The 19689-nt window shown below is 44.3% G+C and overlaps 1 protein-coding gene across 13 annotated transcripts in view; it reads right to left on the bottom strand.

The window, feature by feature from the left end:
• Nucleotides 1-19689, bottom strand: part of MYO18A (myosin XVIIIA) — a 315102-nt gene that overhangs the window by 39764 nt on the left and 255649 nt on the right. For all 13 annotated transcript variants that reach the window (XM_083172333.1, XM_083172334.1, XM_083172336.1 and 10 more), the window contains 2 exons: nt 15539-15655; nt 11036-11119 (listed from right to left, as the gene is read on the bottom strand). In XM_083172333.1, coding sequence (XP_083028459.1) covers nt 11036-11119; nt 15539-15655 — 201 coding nt within the window. The remainder of the gene's footprint in view (nt 1-11035; nt 11120-15538; nt 15656-19689) is intronic.

The following is a 19689-nucleotide window of genomic DNA, read 5'->3' as shown; positions in this document are numbered from 1 at the left end:
ATTGTATGCCTTAACTTAAGGCATACAATCAAAAAATCGGCAGCCCAGATACTACATAAGTACCCATCATTGAAATATAAAAATATTCTGAAACACGGAATAATCAGTTATCCAAAATGATTCTGGTCCTGAGCATTTGGATAAGGGATACTCAACCTGTATAAAATTAAGTAACAATAATAATAAGTAAAAAAAAAAAAAAACATTTAGAGAGGTCATTGCATTGTTTTAATTCACATCAGCCCCAAATGAACAAATCAGAATGTACTTGGTTCTGTGGGTTAACCTATGTACGATTCTTATATACCATGAATAAATGTTGATTGTACTTGATTATTGTTTCACCAGTCTGAAAAAGAAACCCAACACACTGGTATGATGGCCATGGGCCTTCTGAGATATATATATATATATATATATATATATATATTTTTTTTTTAATGATTGTAGATGAATAAAAGAAATAAAGTATGTATAAGAAGAGTCAAGATGAGGATAAGAAAATACATCAAGTAAAAACAAAGAAACGCAGACCGGGGAAAAAGAAGATAGGTCAGGGAAGCAAGGTAAGAGGAAAGGAGAGTGGACAGTGGAGGAAAGGTAAACGAGACATGGTAGTAAAGATTCGATTGGAAGAGAGTTTGAAGACTGTGGGGATCAGCTGAGGGAGACAAAAAAAACCTACAAAAAGATTCTGCAATATGCTGCAGAAAACTACTGGTGTGTACACACCGTGCGATTCAGGCTAATGTGAGGATTTTCACTATATTCAGTAAGATGTACACTATCATGCTATTTTGGCAGTAGGCCAAACACATTCTACAGGTGACATAGTCAAGACAGACTTGTCTGCACAGTCTCTTTAGCCATGCGATACAGACACCGCATTTATGTGCTTTGATTTTGGCAAATGTCAAAATCGATAGCCAAAACCGCATGGCTTGTATACAGCTTGACAGTTTTTAGGACATTCTGTAAGTAGTTAAATGATGACATTTCAAATATTTCGCACTTGCCACATATAAAAGAATGTTGCCATGTAAAACGGATCAATTCAAATAAAATGCAAAGCGAAAGCTAGAAAATGTGTAAGGAAGAGAAAGTTAAAAGGAAACGGAAAAGAGGATTTAGATAGGAAGGGATGATGTACAGAAAGGACAAAAAGAAAAATCTTTAACCATATTGACTATTTGTTCCTTCAAGCCTAGATTAATGCACCACTGAAGAAGATTCCTCCCTTCCACCTCCTATTACTAGATATTGACTAGGAATTACTTCATGTCCTTTATTTACTTAGTTTCACTAACACAGATCAACACAGCTCTTAATTACCAAAGATGAATGTATTAAGGGAATGAACTCTGCAAGAAACATGGGGGGGGATGTGAAAAAGATCATTGGAGTATTTCCTCTGTACAGAACGGTCAGCTCTGGAGATATCTCTTGCTTTAACAAACTATACCTTAAATGTTTTCCGGTGGCATAAATATGTTCTTATCCAATTTTATTTAGGACAAATATAAACAAAAAGACAGCAGTAGAATAATTTCTGTAAAATTGTATTCCAGTGTGTTGGCTGACTGAGTTACCCAGAAAAAGCACACAAGCTACCACTCATTCCTAGCCACATGGCAGCCATTTTGCTTTGCAGAGGTTACGCAAGATTGCCAAGTTCCATGCAGTAATCATTCAATATTTCTGTTATACAAACAGAACAGAGATACTATGCAAAATACTTACACACACAATATATATATATATATATATATATATATATATATATATATATATACATTAGAGATGTGCAGGCTCTGATTTACTCTGATTTCAAAGCAGGATCTTATTGGCTATCAACTGTCAACAACTGTCATGTGATTTGGGATAGCCAATAAGATCCTGCTTTGAAATCAGAGTAAATCAGAACCTGCACATCTTTAATATATATATATATAGATATAGATATAGATATATATATACACACACACACACATATACACACACACACAGTATATATATTACACTTGCAATCCTGCTCGAAGCAAATGCTTCGAAAGCTAGTCTGCTACCTTGTGATTGCCTCTGTGTTTGCGAGAAAATGAGAAGTAGTTCCACTTGCTGTCAAAAGATGGCAGTGTTTCATTCAAAGACACACAATATATGTACACCACACAAATAAATATATATATATCTCACCTATTCACTTTGAAAACGGGGCTTACAGCTCCGAAACGTCAGTTTTTTCTTCACTTGCTATAAATATAAGTATTTGAAAAGACCCGTCCGAGTGCCGCCGTTTGTTTGCACGCTACCTACCAAGTTCGGGAAGCACCGTGGGCAGCTGACTGACCCTGGGAGAGTGCCGGGCCGACAGACCGACATTATATATATATATATTTTTATCTGCATCAAACAAGACTGAAGAGTGCCGCCCTCATTCCCACGCTACATATTGGACTGAATATCCTGGGGAAGGCACCGCAGCACCATTTTTCAGAGACAGCGAGTGCCGGACCACACATCCTGATATATATATATATAAATAAACAAGATTGTGACCACCAATCCGTGCGCACCTGCAGCCTGTAAAGTTTAGTACTAGAAGAAGGCTATCCTTAAACCTTCACCAGTGACAACAAAATCAAAATGTAGTCCATATCTTGCACAGGCGCATGTAGGTTCAATTCTTAAGGCCCATACACACTGAGTGACTTTGAGCTGAAAGCCGCTCAAAACAGCCTGTTTGAGCGGCTTTCAGCTCAAAGCTGCCCAGTGTGCATGTCCCAGCGATGAGCACTGCTGCGTGCTCCACAGGGCTGCCAAGAGAAATCCTGGGCCCCGGTACAACAGCGTCACGGGGCCCCCCCTGGAGTGGCAAGCTACAGAAAAAGGTGCATACCTCCCAACTTTGGCAGCGGACAAAGGAATATATGTGCGTGCCGCAGGCACACGCCAAAAAATTTTGGGCGCCGTTTTGTCGCTGTGAGGGCATGGCCAGTGCTGTGTGAACTGCTGGTCATGCCCTCAGCCTCCCCGCCTTAGTAGACGCATTCAGTGTTTAATTCCCGCAGGACCGTCCCCAAAAAATGGGATGTCACACAAAAATCGATACACACTGACTATGCCACACCACGTTGCCCCCCACAGTAAGGCTTCTAATAAATTATAAATTACCTTCTTGTTGCCAAGGGGGTTAATGTCCGTTGCCAAGGGGGTTAATGTCCGTTGCCAAGGTGGCTAATGTCGGTTACCAAGGGGTTAATATGCATTGCCAGGGGTTATTGCTTGTTGTCAAGAGGAGTTAATGTCTGTTGCCAAGGGTTCTTGCTCGTTGCCAAGGGGGGGTTAATGTCTGTTGCCAGGGGTTCTTGTTTGTTGCCAAGGGGTTAATATGCATTGCCAGGGGTTATTGGATGTTGCCAAGGGGTTATTTTTTGCCAGGGTAAATGCTTGTTGCCAAGGGGGGTTATTTTCCATTGCCAGTGGTTCTAGCTTGTTGCCACGGGGTTAATCATACTTGCCTACTTTTGAAAACTAATTTCAGGGAGATTTGAGCTGCTAAAAGAACGCAATGTGTCACTGAGAGGGTGTGTCATGCTCTGCCCAGAGGGCGTGTCTAACTTCACCTATGGGCGCACCTATGGCCACTATGGGGTTTTCCTGCAGTGGCAGAAGAAAACTCTGGAACACTTTGGGCCTGATTCAGTTACGGATGTTGCTTCCTGTAACACTGCACTAAACATGTGAAAGAAAACTTCTGCCTCTCTTGCTGCCTATACATATATAAGTATGCATACACACATTGCAGTCAGTACACACCACTATATTACATTACACACATTCCCCCACATTACACCCAGTACATACATGCTATTACATTACACCAGGGCTTGGCAAATGTTTAAAAATGTAGGAGCCAGGATGAAAATGTGGGAACTGCAATGCCTATTATACATGCTACACACCCATTACATATTATACCACTTGCTTGATGCCAGGGGTAACATACTCTTTGCCAGGGGTTGCATACTCTTTGCCAGGGGTAACATGCTATTTGCCATAAGGGATTACCCCTCCTCCTCTTCCCTCTCTCTCCCTCCCCACCGCTACAATGCGCGGTAATGACAAACGCTGTGGGGGACAATCCACCTGGCTCTGGCTGTATCAGATCAGGTCCACGGCGTGGCTATTTCAAAACTCAAGGTGGCTTTAGGGCCAATTGGAGCTTGTGGTCTGACAGCCAATCAGGAGCCACCACTGTTGCTACTGCTTGGCTCCCGAAGTGCGAGCTCCGATTGGTCGCAAGCCATCTCCAAACTGCGGACTTGATCTGACACAGCCGGAGCCAGGGGGATTGTCCCCCACTCTGCCCGGCTGTTGCATTGGCAGAAACCACCACTCTGCCCAGTGTGATCTGATACCTGGCAAATCTGGTCACCCGCAGGTTCTGGTCCCCATGGCGACCTGGCCCCGGGGTTTGTCGAGCCCTGCATTACGCACAGCTCCCCCATACACACACTGCCACATAACACACATAATATTAAATTATACACAGTACTCCATATTACAACCAGTACACACACACACACACACACACACACACACTGCTGTTACATTACACACACACACCATTATATAAAATTATACACAGCATGCCATCTTACAGCCAGTACACACACACTGCTGTTACATTACACACACAAACACCATCATACAGTATTACATTATACACATCCCCCCCCCCAAAAAAAAAAAAAATCATATTAAAGCCATTAAAACCTCTGTTTTAAATTACACCCAGCCAACTCCTCCCACCCCCACCCCCACCCCACATACATACACATTTTCTGCAGCCCCCACTGCCCCAGGAGATACAGCTCTCACCTGGCTGTGTTCTCCCTCCTGTGGTGCAGGGACTCGACATTGTAGTGGAGCAGGCAGCTAAAGGCAGACATAGGAGCAGGAAGAGGCAGGAGCAGGGCTTGTCCCTGACACACGGAGCCGGGCTGCTGCTGCTGCTGCTCAGAGTGTGTGGTGGGCGGGGCCAGCCCCGCAGTGCAGAGTCCTGGCTGTCACTCTCCCCTGCTTCTGCTGATCAGACGCTAGAAGTCATTTTTCACTTCCAGCGTCTGACAGGGAGCACAGCCCGGCAGCGTTACCAGGAAGTGCAGAGCTGTGCTTCCTGTCAGACGCTAGAGGTGAACTATGACTTCTAGCGTCTGTCTCTCACGACTCTGCACTATATGCAGGGGAAGGGGAAGGCAGGGGCAGCCGCAGATGTCAAGAGGGTGGCCGGACACATGGGCGGGTGGTCGGGCGGGCGGACACTAGTCCTCCCGCAGCCCCAACAAATATTTTTTTTTAAAGTGTGTGTCTGGACCCGGGCCCCCCTGGCAGGCCCGGGCCCAGGTAAAATGTACCCGCCCCCCCTGCCTCTCGGCGGCTCTGGTGCTCCAGCATCATCGCCGGGAAAGCTGCTCATCTGCTGGTAATACCAGCAGATGAGCGGCATTGAGGACGGCTTTGCATAGCTCTGCGCTATGCAATGCCGTCCTCCCCCCTCCGCCGGCGCCGGGCAGGGGGAAAGCCGCTCAGTGTGTATGCACTGAGCGGCTTTCCCCCCAGCGATGATTGACATCATCGCTGTCCATACACGCTGGGCATAGTCGCCCAGTGTGTATGGACCTTTAATGTCTCCTCCCAAAATATGGATGGTCATATGGAGAAAACTGTACTTCACTATATATATTCTCACTTCTCTTTATATGACCATCCATATTTTGGGAGGAGAAAAGAGACATTAAGAATTATACCTACATGCGTCTATGCAAGATATGTACTAAATTTTGTATTTGTTATATACACACACACACACACACACACACACACATAAACACAACAAATCTCAGGCACCTTGTCACCTGAAAGAACACACATTATTTCTGCCTCTAGGTGAATCGCTTTTTACAACTGAATAATTTTTCTCTTGGTCCTGCTTAGAGCACTGAAAATACAGGCGCATTGACCACAACGTACTTTAAATTAATGATGCAAGGTGTAATATATTAACACATAGATTTATTTCAAAGGGAAAAAAAAGCTGGATCAATGTTTTAGGCTCAGTGCCCATGGATTCCTATAAGGCTCACTCTGACATTTGAGGTATGTGTTATCATAGATTAAACTATGCCTCATTAATTTGAAATTTACAGGTCAATGTTACAATTTGCATTGGAGTAATAGTGTTTTACTTGGCTCCTGTGATCTCTTCCTATAAACTTCGAAGTTTTTTTATAAATGTCAACTGCAAAGTACTACTAGCAAAAAGCTACATGTAAAAAACCCCACAAACATAGCATATAGTTTACTAACCTTCACATCACAGGACATGTATTGACAATTCAGAAACATATAAATACTCCTATAGGTCCTGTGTGTGTAACAATATACTGTAATTAAATCAGGCTATGGTGTCTGTTCAGTACAGGCACAATGGGAGATACACACACATATTCGTTGACTTCAGCTCGGCATTCAACACAATCGTCCCCCACATCCTGGAGCCAAAACTCCGTTCACTAGGAGTCCCAGAACCTACATGCTCCTGGATCACAGACTTCCTGACTGAAAGGAAACAGGCGGTGAAAGCAGGTGCATTCATGTCAAACACACGCACAATCAGAACCAGTTCCCCTCAAGGATGCGTCCTCTCCCCCTGCTCTTCTCCCTCTACAGATGGGGCAGGTCCCATCTTGGCAGGGGATGGCGACGCCAGCCGCCATATCGATGGCGAGAAGGGGACGCGCGCACGAGAGGCGCGCGCGTCCCCTTCCGACAGCGCTTCCATCCGCTCCCCCGGGTCCCCGCCAGCTTGTCGGCGGTAACCCGGGTTCCCCTCCACCTGCCCGCACCCCCCCAACCCTGCCGTCTCCCTGAGGCGGAGACGGACAGGGTTTCCATCGCCCCGCCGACGGAGATTGAGACGCGCGTGCGTGCCAGCGGGGACGTTCTGGCGATCCGCCAGCCAGGATGAGGCCTGCCCTATCTGTACACAAACAACTGCACCTCAGCAGAACAGTCAGTAAAAATTATCAAATTCGCAGACAATACAACTGTTATTGGCCTAATCATGGACAGAGACGACTCGGTATACAGATGGGAGGTGGATCAGCTAACTCAATGATGTAGCAGAAACAACCTTGACCTGAACCCCCTCAAAACGGTGGAGATGGTGGTGGACATCAGAAGGAAACCAAATGCCATGCACCCACTTATAATATCTGACAGAGTGGTGTCGAGGGTCGACTCCTTCAAATTCCTAGGAACAAAGATTTCCTGCGACCTCAAATGGGGACCCAACATTACCACAACTGTCAAGAAAGCTCAGCAGCGGTTGTTCTTCCTGAGGCAACTCAAGAAATTCAACATCCCACAGGAGCTGCTGCACATCTTCTACATTGCCATAGTAGAGTCTGTCCTATGCTCCTCGATTACAATCTGGTCCGGAGGAGCAAACAAGAATGACAGACGAAGGTTGCAAAGTGGTGAGGACGGCAGAAAAGATCATTGGGGTGGAGCTCCCCACTTTCCAAGAACTATACCTAGCCAGGGTCAAGAAGTGTGCAGGAAAGACCTCGGCGGACAAGCTACACCCTGGCCACAACCTGTTTGAACCCCTTCCTTGAGGCAGGCATTATAGGTCCATCCCAGCAAAGATGACAAGAACTACAAAAAGCTTCTTCCCAATAGCTGTCCACCAACTAAACAGTATTGAAAGTTCCAAATACTAACTCGAACAGTTCTATATACGTGAAATATGTGATGCATGTTATGCCTCCCCCCTTGTGTTCCCTGCTTGATGCTGCACTGTTACCACAAAAAATTTCAAGTATAGTAGTGTTCATTCTAGCACCCGCCATCTTTGAAAACCCATGCAGTTCCTCTTCCCTGCCTGGGGTGTCGCTGTCTGCTGTGGTGTTTCTAGCACAGGTCTGGTTTGCAAATCAGTGCTGATGTACAGACCACACTATGCTAGAAGCACTACAGCAGACAGCGACACCCCAGGCAGTGAAGAGGAACTGCATGGGTTTTCAAAGATGGTGGGTGCTGGAATGAACACTATATACGCAAGTATACCTGGCCAATAAAGATTATTCTGATTCTGATATTATAGTATAGGAATGTCCTGATGTTAAATCATTGAAATGTTGAAGAAGCTCTGTGAGTACAGTGTCTTCATTTCCCATAGTGCATGCAAGGAATGTATTGTGACTGTTTACCGCAGTTTGTGTGTACACCAGGAGATACACACACGCATACACACTTGATGGTGAAAAATGGCGGTAGACTTGGGCTTTAGGGGGACATTTACCAAAATGGATTCGTAGAAAAAAGGTGTATTCGTAGGGAGAAATACACCTTTTTTTTACGAATTTGTATTTTCGGGATTTACAATCCCAAAAATACAACAATTCGTAGTCCTAAAGATGGAACATTCGTATTTGTATTTACAAATACGAATGTCTACACCATCGATAGAATACGACAGAAATCACCATTCAAAAGAATAGTGGTTTCTGATTTACTAAGCAGCCGTACTGATAATACTGCTGCTTAGTGGTGTAAAACACCCACGCAAATACGACAGGAAAATAGAACACCATTTTCATGTCGTATTTGCGTTTTAGCCTGCACGGATCAGTCACATCCGTGCAGGCTTCAGTGTAAAAAAATAGAAAAATTAAATAAATTAAAAAAAAAACCGGCGTGGGGTCCCCCCCACAGCCGAAACCGTGGCATTACCCTGCTGGCTGGTTTTGCCTGGGGCTGGTTCTTAAAATACGGGGGACCCCTAGTCATTTTGTCCCCCGTATTTTGGGAACCAGCCCCAGAGCAGGAGCCTGGGGCTGGTTGTTAAAAATCAGGGAACCCCTATTTGTCGGGTTCTCTGATTTTTAATTACCGGCTCCAGCCTCTGTCAGCCTGGTGCTGGTTTCGGCTGTGGGGGGGACCCCACGCCGTTTTTTTATTTATTTATTTATTTTAATTTTTTTTTACACCTTGCAGCCTGCACAGATCTGACTGATCCGTGCAGACTGCCTACAAATAATTCGTATTAGCAGCCGAATATATGGCTGCTAATACGAATTCCTACGACATCGGAGGGTTACAAAGCAGTCATATATGACTGCTTTGTAACTGATCCTCCGGAACACGACTTTGCATACGACTTAAACAGTCGTATGCAGTCGTAGGGAAAATACCAATACGAAAAACTAGGTTTTTCATATTGGTAAATTTCCCCCTTAATGTCTAAAGCTAGCACTACCTTTTCCACCCGAGACCCTGTATAAACGCATTTTAAATTAACAGATAGTAACACAGGTTAACAGGACTTAACATAAAGTATCTGTGACAGTCCACAGATTTGTGTTAGCAGGGTCCCGGCACCCATTATCCCCCTAGTTATTGGTATTTATTGGTATTTTTTTCAACTTATGTTAATCTAACAAAGAACTACTATTGGCGGCAGAGCCATCTGGAGTCACTGTAGATCTGGTTTCACTGGTATAAACTTACCAATGCATAGCACGGGGAAACTATGTAAGATATTCCTATAATCAATGCTATCTTCACCAATAAATATTCTGATTTTTTTGGAAGTAAAAAAAATAATTCAGAAACACTTGCAGCTTGCGTTTGTTTTTTTCCATGTATTATACATTTTTTGAAATTTTTTTGGAAGCCTACGTCCAGTTTGCTGTACATATGAAAATGCACTAAGAATGGCTGGTGACTTACCAGTCAGCTCTGCATTTTATTTTATTATGTAGAATTGTAAATCTCTACTGATTGACGTTTGCTTTGTGCTGGTGGAATTCTGTCTCTTTTCTAGTCTGGAAGAATTCCCTCACTTACATGCACCTGTGATTGGCCAAGAAATTGATTTGAGCAACTGCCATTCCATTTATCAATTCAAATGATTCCAGAATCGCCAACAAAGTGTTATGTTTGGTCAGCATTTCCGGGGCGTTAATTATCCCTATGCAGACCAGAGGCATGAGAGAGCAGGTACAGACTGCAGACCAAAGGGATGAAAAATAGGAGAAATCTGTGCAGACCAGATGAAAGAGAAAGCAGGAGTAGACTGTACAGACCAGAGGTGAGGGAACGCAGGAGTACATTGTATAGACCCAAGGGGAGAGAAAGCAGGAGTATACTGTACAGACCAGATGGGAGAGAACACAGTAGACTGCAGACCAGAAAGGAGAGAAAGCAGAAATTGACTATGCAGACCAGAGAGGAGAGAAATCAGGAATATGCTGTACAGACCAGAGTGGAGAGAAAGCAGAAGTTGACTATGCAGACCAGAGGCATGAGAGAGCAGGTACAGACTGCAGACCAAAGGGAGGAAAAATAGGAGAAATCTGTGCAGACCAGATGAAAGAGAAAGCAGGAGTAGACTGTACAGACCAAAGGGGAGAGAAAGCAGGAATAGACTGTATAGACTTAAAGGGAGAGAAAGCAGGAGACAACTGTACAGACCAGAGGGAAGAGAAACCAGGTGTAGACTGTACAGACCAGAGGGAAGAGAAAGCAGGAGGAAACTGTACAGACCAGAGGGGAGAGAAAGCAGGAGTAGACTGTGCAGACAAGAGGGGAGGGAAAGCAGGAGTAGACTGTGCAAGAGAGAGCAGGCTGTCTTTCTGTGCAGCCCGCAGAAAGAGAGAGCACAGACCAAAGGGTAAAGAAAGCTTTAGTAGACTACATAATGTATACCAGGTTAAAAGGGAAAAGGAATTGGGGTTAGATTTCAATTCAACGCAAAGGGATAAATGTGTCATTAAATTTCTTATTTTTAATCATATAGCACAATTACAATGCTAAATATGAGTGCACCGAGAGGTGGTAGTCCTTTTGTTGGCTGAATAAATATTTATTATAAATGGAGTCTATGTATAACGAGCAAATTGGCTTCCATACCATGTACTAAATCCGTGCATTTGATTGTCTAAGATGCCAGGAAGGAGCTGCTTACCTTTTCCTGTATCTCTTGCTTCTCTTTGCTAGCTTCCTCCAGTTGGCTCTGCAGGTCATTGATCTGAGCGAGGTCTCGAGAGGACTACAACAGAAAATGACAGGGTTTGTTAGGTTTCTCAATGAAGATGTGATGCCCTCCCAACTATAAAGGAAATACGCTGTACACTGTACGAAAGACACCAGGCCCCAAATTAACTGGGCTAGAGCACAAATCAATTTGCCTTATTTACAATTACAAGCAGTTAAGCTATTGATAAAGTTGTGCATTTAATTAAACTGGATGTTCCAAAGCTGCAGATTTTAGTGCTGTCTTCTGCTTAAAGAGGCAGAGAATTTAGCTCAACATTCTATAATCTGAGCTGTAGGGTACAACGTAAGGCCAGGAGGAATCTGTAATACAGCAAGTCAACTATTTCCTAATGAAAAGCTAAACATATATGTCCTTCCTATAAGGAGATGGAAGGTGATAACATACCGTACAGGCAAGCATAGGCAAAGACAGGGACAGATTTACCTCTAGGTTGCCTAGATACACGCCTAGGGCCTGGTGGGTCCCTGAAGTGCAGCCACAGACACAACCAGGTCCTGATAAGGAAGACCTTGTTGGCATCTTCCCCTGCTTCTCACTAAGCAGTTGCCTCTGGGTGCCAGCAGGGGGCGATGAGAGGATTGACAGCTTCCTTATACTCCTGGGCAGCCTCTAACATTAAAGGCAGTGACGGGGGCTTTTACATACTGTGTCCCTATCCTCTGAAGTCCACCACAGTGAACATTTACATGGAGAGGTGAGTCTCTGAATTTTGGGGAAGGGAGAAGAAGTATCTGTAATTGATGAGTTTGTAGTGTGGGCTCCTGAGTGAGTTAGGACCCAGGGAGTAGTGATGCCGTATGTGCTGAGTCGTTTATATAGTGATGCAGTGTGTGCTGAGTGGGTTATATAGTGACGCAGTGTGTAATGTTAGCGTAATGTCAGTGATAGTGGTCCAGTGTGTAATGTTAGAGTAATGTCAGTGCTAGAGACGCAGTGTGTAATGTTAGTGTAATGTCAGTGAGAGATGCAGTGTGTAATGTTAGTGTAATGTCAATGATAGTGGTCCAGTGTGTAATGTTAGCGTAATGTCAATGATAGTGGTCCAGTGTGTAATGTTAGTGTAATGTCAGTGATCGCGATGCAGTGTGTAATGTTAGCGTAATGTCAGTGATAGTGGTCCAGTGTGTAATGTTAGAGTAATGTCAGTGCTAGAGACGCAGTGTGTAATGTTAGTGTAATGTCAGTGAGAGATGCAGTGTGTAATGTTAGTGTAATGTCAATGATAGTGGTCCAGTGTGTAATGTTAGCGTAATGTCAATGATAGTGGTCCAGTGTGTAATGTTAGTGTAATGTCAGTGATAGCGATGCAGTGTGTAATGTTAGAGTAATGTCAGTGCTAGAGATGCAGTGTGTAATGTTAGTGTAATGTCAGTGATAGCGATGCAGTGTGTAATGTTAGAGCAATGTCAGTGCTAGAGATGCAGTGTGTAATGTTAGTGTAATGTCAGTGATAGCGATGCAGTGTGTAATGTTAGCGTAATGTCAATGATAGTGGTCCAGTGTGTAATGTTAGAGTAATGTCAGTGCTAGAGACGCAGTGTGTAATGTTAGTGTAATGTCAGTGAGAGATGCAGTGTGTAATGTTAGTGTAATGTCAATGATAGTGGTCCAGTGTGTAATGTTAGCGTAATGTCAATGATAGTGGTCCAGTGTGTAATGTTAGTGTAATGTCAGTGATAGCGATGCAGTGTGTAATGTTAGAGTAATGTCAGTGCTAGAGATGCAGTGTGTAATGTTAGTGTAATGTCAGTGATAGCGATGCAGTGTGTAATGTTAGAGCAATGTCAGTGCTAGAGATGCAGTGTGTAATGTTAGTGTAATGTCAGTGATAGCGATGCAGTGTGTTATGTTAGCGTAATGTCAATGATAGTGGTCCAGTGTGTAATGTTAGAGTAATGTCAGTGCTAGAGATGCAGTGTGTAATGTTGAGTAATGTCAGTGATAGCGATGCAGTGTGTAATGTTAGCATAATGTCAGTGATAGCGATGCAGTGTGTAATGTTAGCGTAATGTCAGTGATAGCGATGCAGTGTGTTATGTTAGCGTAATGTCAATGATAGTGGTCCAGTGTGTAATGTTAGAGTAATGTCAGTGCTAGAGATGCAGTGTGTAATGTTGCGTAATGTCAGTGATAGCGATGCAGTGTGTAATGTTAGCATAATGTCAGTGATAGCGATGCAGTGTGTAATGTTAGCGTAATGTCAGTGATAGCGATGCAGTGTGTAATGTTAGCGTAATGTCAGTGATAGCGATGCAGTGTGTTATGTTAGCGTAATGTCAATGATAGTGGTCCAGTGTGTAATGTTAGCGGAATGTCAGTGATAGTGGTCCAGTGTGTAATGTTAGCGTAATGTCAATGATAGTGGTCCAGTGTGTAATGTTAGAGTAATGTCAGTGCTAGAGATGCAGTGTGTAATGTTGCGTAATGTCAGTGATAGCGATGCAGTGTGTAATGTTAGCATAATGTCAGTGCTAGAGATGCAGTGTGTAATGTTAGTGTAATGTCAGTGATAGCGATGCAGTGTGTTATGTTAGCGTAATGTCAATGATAGTGGTCCAGTGTGTAATGTTAGAGTAATGTCAGTGCTAGAGATGCAGTGTGTAATGTTGCGTAATGTCAGTGATAGCGATGCAGTGTGTAATGTTAGCATAATGTCAGTGATAGCGATGCAGTGTGTAATGTTAGCGTAATGTCAGTGATAGCGATGCAGTGTGTAATGTTAGCGTAATGTCAGTGATAGCGATGCAGTGTGTAATGTTAGCGTAATGTCAGTGATAGCGATGCAGTGTGTAATGTTAACGTAATGTCAATGATAGTGGTCCAGTGTGTAATGTTAGAGTAATGTCAGTGCTAGAGATGCAGTGTGTAATGTTATCATAACGTTAGAGATAGCGATGCAGTGTGTAATGTTATCATAACATCAGTGATAGCGATGCAGTGTGTAATGTCAGTGATATCGATGCAGTGTGTAATGTCAGTGATAGCGATGCAGTGTGTAATGTCAGTGATAGCGATGCAGTGTGTAATGTCAGTGATAGTGATGCAGATTGTAATGTTATCATAATGTCAGTGATAGCGATGCAGTGTGTAATGTTAGCTTAACGTTGGATTAATTTGTGCAGATGGAACAAAAATATAGTGATATAGATTGTTTGCCAGAAGAGGGCCCCAAACCTGTATCTTGCCTAGGGCCCCATGAGGTCAAAATTTGGCTCTGGGCAAAGGCCCTTGTGGATGGAAATCCCTGGTTGTTGCAATAGCTAAATGTTACTATATTAGCAGAAATGTTTTGAGTTTTGCTTTTAGAACATTACAATTTTACTACATATTAAACAGACAGACATAAACATGTGATTCTGTGTGTTTTTATACCACTTTTAAAAGTGTTTACATTTTATTTGTCTTCATGGAAAGATATATGTATAATAAACAGCTTAATCTACATCCAATCTACTTGCAGTGCTGCCATTCAGTACAGTGCCATTGTTTTTGTCTATGCCACATACTGTATGTCACAAAGGCCTCCTGTCAATCAGTGTAATAATGCTCCTTCAATAGCACACCTTGCAGTTGTGTAAGTGGGAATGAATCGCTAAGACACACAAGTACTGAAGAACTGAAATATTGCAGAACAGATAAAAAAGTAGAAGATAATTTGCGCTAAATTATTGTAATTTGTTTTTGTTTGCTATGTACGGCGCTGCGGACACTTTGTGGCGCCTTATAAATAAACTAACTACTACTAAATGATGACATTATTAGGCACAATTAAGTCATATCTACTAACAGCCCTAAATTAGGTAGAACTGTTCCGATTTCCAATGCAGAGCAGTGGTGACTGAACGCTGTGTGCACCGGGCACCGGCAGTTATGGCAATGGGCAGGTGTTAAGAGAGAAGACGGCTAAAGGGTAGCCTATTGCTTTACTACCCCAGGCATGCCCCATTGGGATATAGCCATGTACCCTGTACGGATTCATAGATCTGAAATGTTCAGGCATGGTAAAGCATAATAGGGGCATATGTATTAAGCCTGGTGAAAATGTAAAGTGGAGATAAAGAAGAAGGCGATAATGCACCAGCCAATCAGCTGTGTTCAAAAAACGACAGTTTGGAGGTGATTGGCTTGTACATGATCACCAGTTGATAGCCTTTAGGACTACTGCTGCTGACTACACACTCGTGGATGTATTCCCAAGGCCCCTGTAGGTGACTGCAGATGTACCTTGATAGCTGCAGACTCACTATCATTTTTCCACTGGCAATAACGATGCTATATATTTTTTTCCTGAAATATCAACATGTATCTATTTTACTTTTCGCTTGACCCTATCTACAAGAAAAAAAGCCAAATGAAAGCCAAAAGCCGCACTTAGAGAGCAGACACTAACATGGGGTGAGAGGAAATCACCTGAGCTACAGCAGCTTTATGCTTCTTCATCAGTTCATTCATATCCTCCTGGTCCTCCTCCATTCTGCTCTGTAGCTCATTCTTCTCTCTCTGCAGGCGGCTAACTTGCTCTTCCAGCTGCCGGTCAGAGATACAAAACACATTTAGATATATTTAAAGATTGCACTGGAAGTAACATCCAACATCAAATATTCTCCAGACCAAAATAGACATTTAGGACTTCATAGAATATAATGCTTTTAATATATTTGTTTCCTCTTTTAGAATCATAGTCTAAGTAAACCATTGATCAGAAATATTGTGCGGCCAAGGGAATTCTGGTCCTGTTAAACACCAGATCATGCAAAGCACTGTGGGTCTGATATAAAAGATTATGGCAGAATGTCATGACTTTAAAGGGTAATTCATTTATTATCAATTTGTTTTAGTGCTTTACAGAGTATACTCCATGGCCCAGTGAAGCTTACCTTTTATGTTCAATACCACATACAACAAAAATAATGTACATAATACAGAGGTTTAGATTTAGATTTCATAGGTGGGCGCTATTTTAAGTTATTTTTGTACAGGGACGTGTGTAGAATATACTTATACTATATGCTTTATATTAATCTATTGATTTTTACACCATGATTTGTTGCTTTACTGTTTCAGAGGCACCTAGAGCAGTGCCTCTGGCTGTTAATGTTAAGGTTCAAGAAAGAGGGGTGGCCAGGGGGCAGGGCCAAGCACTAGGCTGTAAAATTCCATCTAAAAAACCTCTACAAGCGGCACCTATAGGGGTGCCTCAGTGACAGGGGCATGCTGTGAAAGCAAGCCCCTGTCAGTGAGGCAGCTGCGATTGGTCAGCGCAGTAGAAGCCATCCAGCTGCACCAGACAGAGTTCTTCACAAACCCCCCCCCCCTTCCCCACCCGGCGGGTGCACAGACCTCCGCACCCTCCCCCCCCCCCCCCCCCTGGGTGCACGGACCTTCGCACCCCCTACCTTACCCCGGTGGCTGCGTGCACACCCACATCTCCCCTCTCCCCTGGCAGGCACATGATTTATCCTCTGAAACCTCCCTTTCCCTGGCACCCCAGCCAGCCTCCCCGCATGCCCGCGATAGGCAGCTCCCAAACCTGCGGGCACCTCTGCTGTGTGCACCAAGCACGGGGGCTGCATGGGACATCCAGGCGGAGAACTTAGGAGCCATGCCCGGAGCCTGAGACGGGACAAACGAGATGGTATTGCAGCAGCAGCAGAGGGGAGTGCAAGTACCGGGTGCCTTATGTCTGGAAGATGGATCCCAGCTTTCGGTAAGTAAGAGCCAGGGAGCGGACAGGGGGCGTCTGATGTGGGCAGGGGGGCTGAAGGACAAATTCTCGCTGGTTGCGCAGATCACAGCAGGTTGAAGGTGTCAGCCCTGCCGGAGCCGTCACTGACCCCACTGTTCGTTGTGCTGTTCAGGTAAGGGAGAGAAGTTGTGGGGGCCGGGGGATATAAATAGCAAGCAAAATAGTCCCAAGGCTCAAAGCCAGAATCCTGCTGCCACACAGTGGAGAATGAGGATCACCAAAATCCTTGTGTGGTCAATATGCCGGAAAAAACTAGAGTGGAATCGGCGCTGGATTCCACTTGAAATGTCATCATTTATGGGTGGTCAGAAGTGATATGTGTACAAGCATATCAAGGTATCTTTAGTACTTTTTGGATCACCTCTGTGTAGGTAAGTGGTGGGGGATAGAATGATCAGTTCGTACCGTACTCACATGTACGAACACAGTATCTTTCCTATAAGGGTATCTTTTGGTCCCAGCACTGTGGGTGGGATCACAATGAATTCCTCCAATCCGCCCCAGTATCAAGGATGGAAAAACTGGCAATACCTGAGGAAGCGATGTATGACCACCCACCACAGGCCAGGTAGTCCCAAGGTAGGCAGTAGCACAGTCCCTCTCAGTCACAGTAGTCCCGGCAGGAAGCGATTGATGGAGAGGGACTGTGCTACTGCCTACCTTGGGACTACCTGGCCTGTGGTGGGTGGTCATACATCGCTTCCTCAGGTATTGCCAGTTTTTCCATCCTTGATACTGGGGCGGATTGGAGGAATTCATCGTGATCCCACCCACAGTGCTGGGACCAAAAAATACCCTTATAGGAAAGATACTGTGTTCGTACATGTGAGTATGGTACGAACTGATCATTCTATCCCCCACCACTTACCTACATGGGCTCGGGGAATATGTGTAAGGGGCATTCTGTGTAAAACGGCATTTAATAATGTGGGGCATGTGTCATGTGTATAAGGGCATTAATAATGTGGGGCATACAGTATGTGTAACGGGCATTATGTGTATAAGGGCATAAATAGTGTGGGTTATATGTGTAATGTGAGAGCATTAATAATAATGTGTAGCAAACATTTAACTGTTGCTTACTGCGAATAATGGTACGACTGTGGAGGTTGAGCGCAGTTGCATAACTACCCCAGGTGCAGGGGATGTGGCTGCTATTGCACACTTGATGTTTGCAGGACCCGACGCTCCCCTGCACCAACTCATGCTGCTGATAGTGCCTCACCAACCAACAACCTCACCGCACGTCACTGTTTTTGTAGTGGCCCGCTGTTTGTAGATGTGAGTATGCGCATGTGGTGCACTACACATGCAGATCTGATGGCACTCACGGTGCCCCGAATACTGTAGCTTGATTAACAAGCTGCTGGCAGCCATTTTATGCACACTATAGGATTACCTACCATTATGTTTCTAGACTGGGAGAAAAACCAAAATACTAAAGGAAACAAACACAGGGAGAACATACAAACTCCACATACATAGGGCCTGGGCTACATGCCTGTCTCACCTGTGTGGTAAGACAGGCATGCTAACCACATTCCCACTGTCATCCAAACTTTGGTTGTAGGGACCTACACATAGGGGGAAATTTACAAAGATGGGAGTTCTATTTCTCATAGGACGTTGCTATTGGCAACCAATCAGAATCTACTTATTTCGAACCTTCTAGATTAGAAGATAATAGTATCTGATTGTTTGCCCATAGCAACATCCCATCTGAAACAGAACTCCCATCTTGGTAAATTTCCCCAATACCGGACATACAATTTCCAAATGGGTAAACAGCTGAAAAACCGGTGGAAAGCCTGGAGACAGTGACTGACTGACTGAAACAAATGGTTCTTTAACAATGGTCGAAGGAGTCTGATAGGGTTGAGATGGATTGATTGGGAGTGGAAAATAAGGATTAGTAAAATAAACTAAAGATGTAGGTTGGAAGCAGAGGCGTAGCTACCGTAAGGCAGCCACCGCAGCTGCTTGCTGCCCGGGCACTCTGGTCAGACCCCCCTTACCCCTCCGCATGCCGCCGCCACCGCATTCAGTCCGGCACCGCAGATAGCCTCCAGGCTCCGTCTCCTGCAGTAATGAAAAATGTCATGACAAAATGGCTGCCCCCTAATAGCAGACAGTTTTTACGGATGCTAGATGAGGCCGCTGCCGCCTCCTCTAACATCCCTAAAAAAACTGTCTGCTGTACGGGGGCAGCCATTTTGTCGTGTCATTTTTCATTACTGCAGGAGACGGAGCCCGGAGGCTATCTGCGGTGCCGGACTGAATGCGGGGCCGGCGGCGGCATGCGGAGGGGTAAGGTAATTTTTTGGTGTGGGGGGGGGGGGGGGTGCCACAATATTAGTTACACCTCTGGTTGGAAGGGAATATACCAGCACGTAATGTTAGCAGAGAAAGCTTTGCTGCATTACAGCTGAGGTTAGAACGGGAGTGCGCTGGATTTGGGAGCAGTGGTTCTGTTTTAAAGAGAATAATGTTGGCTTCAAAAAGTTAATGAATCTATTAACACATCATTGCAAAGCAAAATGACTTCCCAGGCTCAGGCTTGCTGTCATCTATCTTCTCTCTACTGGGGGGGAAACTGGACTCTTAGGAGTGAAATTTATTAAGCTCAATTTAAATGAAAATGTCATTCCAAGCCTGCCTGCCCCTGTTACCAGTTTCATTTTCACACAAGGATAATAACCGGCACAGCAAATGAGTCCAGCAACAGAAAGGTTAACTGAGGATAAGCTTTTACACAGGACTCAATGCAGCTGTGACGGTCACAATGCTTACTGCATTGCTGTGGTAGTCTGAAAGA

Source organism: Crinia signifera, chromosome 2 (assembly GCF_055691185.1).
Source record: "Crinia signifera chromosome 2, ASM5569118v1, whole genome shotgun sequence".
Lineage (NCBI taxonomy): Eukaryota > Metazoa > Chordata > Amphibia > Anura > Myobatrachidae > Crinia > Crinia signifera.
Note: the sequence above shows the minus strand (reverse complement) of the source record. Positions and strands in the feature narration are given on the sequence as shown.